At 45.4% G+C, this 4,248-nt stretch overlaps 1 protein-coding gene across 1 annotated transcript in view; it reads left to right on the plus strand.

Annotated features, from left to right (window-relative positions):
- The first annotated feature begins 729 nt into the window (after positions 1 to 729).
- Positions 730 to 4,248, plus strand: part of Rab19 (RAB19, member RAS oncogene family) — a 9,643-nt gene continuing 6,124 nt past the window's right edge. Inside the window, exons 1-2 of the mRNA XM_005365854.3 lie at positions 730 to 789; positions 3,510 to 3,708. Of these exons, the coding sequence (XP_005365911.1) occupies positions 3,526 to 3,708 (183 nt within the window). The 5' untranslated portion in view covers positions 730 to 789; positions 3,510 to 3,525. The remainder of the gene's footprint in view (positions 790 to 3,509; positions 3,709 to 4,248) is intronic.

Raw genomic sequence — 4,248 nt, forward strand, 5'->3', positions numbered from 1 at the left:
GCAATAAAGCATCTTTATTTCATTTATTATTTTGTTTCTGTGCTGAGAACAGAGCCCAGGACCTTGCACTTACTAGGCAAATGTTCTACCATTAATTTAAATCCCCCACTGCTCTAAGTTCTTTTGATTCGTAAGCTTTTCATTTATTTGGTTTGGGGATTTTTGTTATATTATTTTGTTTTTTATTTTACATTCACTTATTTTGCCCGTGTGCGTGTACGCGTGGTCAGAGAACAACTTGCCCTGGGGGTGGAACTCAGGTCTTCAAGCTTGTCAGCAGGTACCCTTACCGACTGAGACATGAGACATCTTATGGACCCTTGTTGCACGAGCACCTGCTTTCTTCCAGTGACTTCTCGAGACCCAGATCAATATCCTCCTTTAACTCGATGTCATCTCGGTTATCAGCCTCCCTGCCCAGCCAAACAAGCAAGTGTATCAGGCAGGATAGAGGATGAAGGATGCAGAGCAAAAAAGGAACAGGGAAGCTTAACAGGTGTCAGTTGCGGGGAAGGCAGTTTCTCTCTGGGTTTTCTCCTGGTCTGATGAATTCTGGCAGGGAAGCTAGCTGTGTGTACTAGCCAGCACCTCAGCCAGAGAGCTTCGGGTTCCTTGGAGGTGGGAGGGATTGCCCTTGTTTCCCTTTCGCTTTCTCCAGCCACCAAACCTGACGCCAGGGGCTGGAACTACAGTTTCCACCGCGCGGCAAGGTAGGAGGAAGAAGGGCACTGGGGGCTGCAAAGGTAACGAGGAGAAAAAGCAAACACAACCTGCTCGCCAGCCAGCAAGGTGAGAGAGGGGACAGGTAAACAACAGGTGGACGCAGGGGAAGGTTGCAGGGATGTGGAGTGGTGTCTGGGAGGAGCCGCCGGTTTCTCCTTGCAAGGCTTGTAGGGGGATTTTGTGGACTCCCAGGGGCCCTTTGATGGGGAGGAAGAGAATCGGGACTTGGGAACAATGTTTCAGCTCAAGTTACAGTGGTAAGATGCCGGAAGTAGAATGGTTTCTTCAGTTGAAAAGACGCAGAAGAGTAAAAAAGTGGTTTGATTGTATCTCTTCTCTAGAGGATCGTTACTCCTATGTGATCTCAGGGGCACCTAGAGGTACTAGACCATTCCCTACCTCTATAAAACCTTTGGTTTCTACCAAAGCATAGACTAGATATTTGTGTGTTTTTATTTGTCTGACAAAATAGACACGAGCATTTACGTGCATTTTCAATTGAGCTTTTCTAAGGCATTGGAGAAAACCAAAGAACAAATCAAGGAGAAATGAGGGTGTCTTATGATAAGAGCAGTTTACTGAACCTCAAGTTCAATCATCAAAGTATTTTGGGTATTTTGGTCTCGTGACATATTTGGTAAGCAGACCTCACCAAATGTGTGATGATTTAAATGCCTAAGTACCTGACCTTTCGGGCACATGCTTGCTGCTCCAAATGTCTGCAGAGTTGTCATGTGGACTAGGAACTCAGCATGTTACAGAGCAAGGGGAGCAGGAGACTGACAGATAGCAATCCCAGGGAGCTAGGTTTCAGCTCCTAGAATGAAGAGTTGCCCCGGTTCACACTCATTTTCAGGAGAAATCGAGTTCCTTGAGATTAAAGACATTTAAGCCCAGGTGACTGTTGAAACAGAGATGTTGAAAGTGGGAATGTAGTTCCAGGTAATTGATGCATTGAGCAGTGGTCCTCAGATCTCATCAGAGTCACCCGGGGAACAGGTACATGCGTATCTGTTGTTTTAATTTTTTTTAATATTTATTTATTTATTATGTATACAATATTCTGTCTGTGTGTATGACTGGAGGCCAGAAGAGGGCACCAGACCCCATTACAGATGGTTTTGAGCCACTATGTGGTTGCTGGGAATTGAACTCAGGACCTTTGGAAGAGCAGGCAATGCTCTTAACCTCTGAGTCATCTCTCCAGCCCCCTGTTGTTTTAATTTTTGTGTGTGTTCATGTGTGTGCACATCATGTGGCAGCCGGTCAACCTCATGTATCATCCTCAGCGCCATCCACTTTGGTTTTGGAAACAGGGCCCATCATTTGCCTGGAGTTCACTGCGTGGACTAGATTGGCTGAGCAGTGAGCTCCAGGGATCCTCTGGATCCACCTCCCCAGAGACGGGCTCACAAGCACAAATCACCGTGTCTGGCTTTCTTTCTTTTTTTTTATGTAAACACATAAAATAAAAATAAATGTTTTTAAATGTTATTTGTTATTATCTTATGTGTATGGATGATTTGTTTGCATATGTGTCTCTGTTCTGCATGCATGCAGTGCCCACAGAGGACAGAAGACAGCATTGGGTCCCCTGAAACTGGAGTCTCAGATGGTTGTGAGGTGTCGTGTGGGTGCTAGAAACCAAACCTGGGTCCTCTGGAAGATCAGCCAATGCTCTTAACTACTGAGTCACCTCTCCAGCCCCATAAATTAAATATATATGTATATATATCCATATAAAGAGATAGGTAGGTAGGTAGGTAGGTAGGTAGATGGATAGATGATAGATAGATAGATAGATAGATAGATAGATAGATAGATAGATAGATGTAGTAGATCTGACATAAGTTCTAATAATATGTATTTTTAACTATCTCCTCCAGCTAATTCTGATAATCATTAAGTTTGGCAAATACCAACATTAGAAACCTTTAAGTTATTTTCTTTTCCATACTAGAATTTCCCATAGAGTTCTCCCCCACCCCACCCCCAAGTTTTACTATATAACCTTAGCTATCCTGGAACTTGCTATGTAGACCAGGCTGGCCTTGAACACATAGAGATCTACCTACCTCTGCTTCCTGAGCACTGGGATTAAAGTTGTGTGCCCCCACACACCGCCCCGCCATATCATTCTCACTAAAGTTTTAGTTGTGAATATCCTCCAAATTCTGATTTCCTGTTTGAGAAAAATGGAGTGCTACCCAGAGCAAAAAGGCCACGTGGGTGCTGGCAAAATGGTTCCAAAGCTAAAAGCACCAACATCTGCTTCGAGCTCCCAACAGCCTATCACTCCAGTGTCAGGGGACCCAATACCTCTGGCCTCTTCTGTGTGCTCACAGACCTGTGAGTCTTCCTTAAACTGGCTTCCCAGGCAAATCTTGTCAGTTGTCATGAGTTGATGGGCAGCCAGGCTTCTAGTGGCTGCGGGCATGGCTTCCACCTGACTGACAGCCAGGGAGCTCCTCCTGTAAGCATTCCCTCCACTACCCTGCTCTTTGAGTACCTCATCTTCAGAACTGGGGTTTCCTCAGGTCTCTAACTTGGTAAAGCTGACTACACTCTTTTCCCATCTTATCAGTGTGAGGGCCTTCCGGAAGCTGTGACCATTTATACCCGGGGTGTGGGCTTGTGGGGCCAACTCCCTACACCTGAACAGGTATTGGCATCCCTCGCCCATGGCAGTGTTTGTCCCGTGAAAGCCACAGCTACCCCAGCTTGTCTTCTACTGGATCCCCGGTGCAGGAACTGAATGCTGTCTTTCCTCCCTGGGTCTGTTCTAGGAGCTCAGCCAGAGCCATGCGAGCAGCAGATGAGAACGTGGACTATTTGTTCAAGGTCATCCTCATTGGCGATTCCAACGTGGGAAAGACATGTGTGGTACAGCATTTCAAGTCTGGGGTCTACACCGAGTCACAGCAGAACACCATTGGGGTGGACTTCACCGTGCGCTCCCTCGAGATAGACGGCAAGAAAGTGAAGGTCAGAGGGACACCAGGGTAGCTCCATTGTTTCAGCCAGAACCCCCATTTTTTATATATTTATTTATTTTTTTGCTTTTTTGAGACAGGGTTTCTCTGTGGTTTTGGAGCCTGTCCTGGAACTAGCTCTTGTAGACCAGACCAGGCTCAGAACCCCCATTTTAAGTAAGGTGTGAACACTTAACATAAGATTTAAGAAGCCATGAAAGAGCATATTGCTAAATCTACCTAAAGGTCATAATTTCTACAAACCAAAAGTATGATAAGCAGTCAAAAGAGGAAAGACAAATTGGAAATATTTGCAATATGAGAAAAGACTAGCTTCTTTGGTGTAGCAAGAATTTTGATAAATGTCTAAGAAAAGCACCAGCAACTGTGTGATGGTACACACCTATAATCCCAGCATAAGGCAAAGGCAAGATGACAGAGGCCACCTGGGCCACATTTTGAGTACCAAGTCAGGCTGAGCTACATAGATAGTAAGGACCCTCAATAATAAACAGAGTTGGGGACTGGAGAGATGGCTCAGAGGTTAAGAGCT

The sequence above is a fragment of the Microtus ochrogaster genome, unplaced genomic scaffold (assembly GCF_000317375.1).
Source record: "Microtus ochrogaster isolate Prairie Vole_2 unplaced genomic scaffold, MicOch1.0 UNK4, whole genome shotgun sequence".
NCBI classification, from domain to species: Eukaryota; Metazoa; Chordata; class Mammalia; order Rodentia; family Cricetidae; genus Microtus; species Microtus ochrogaster.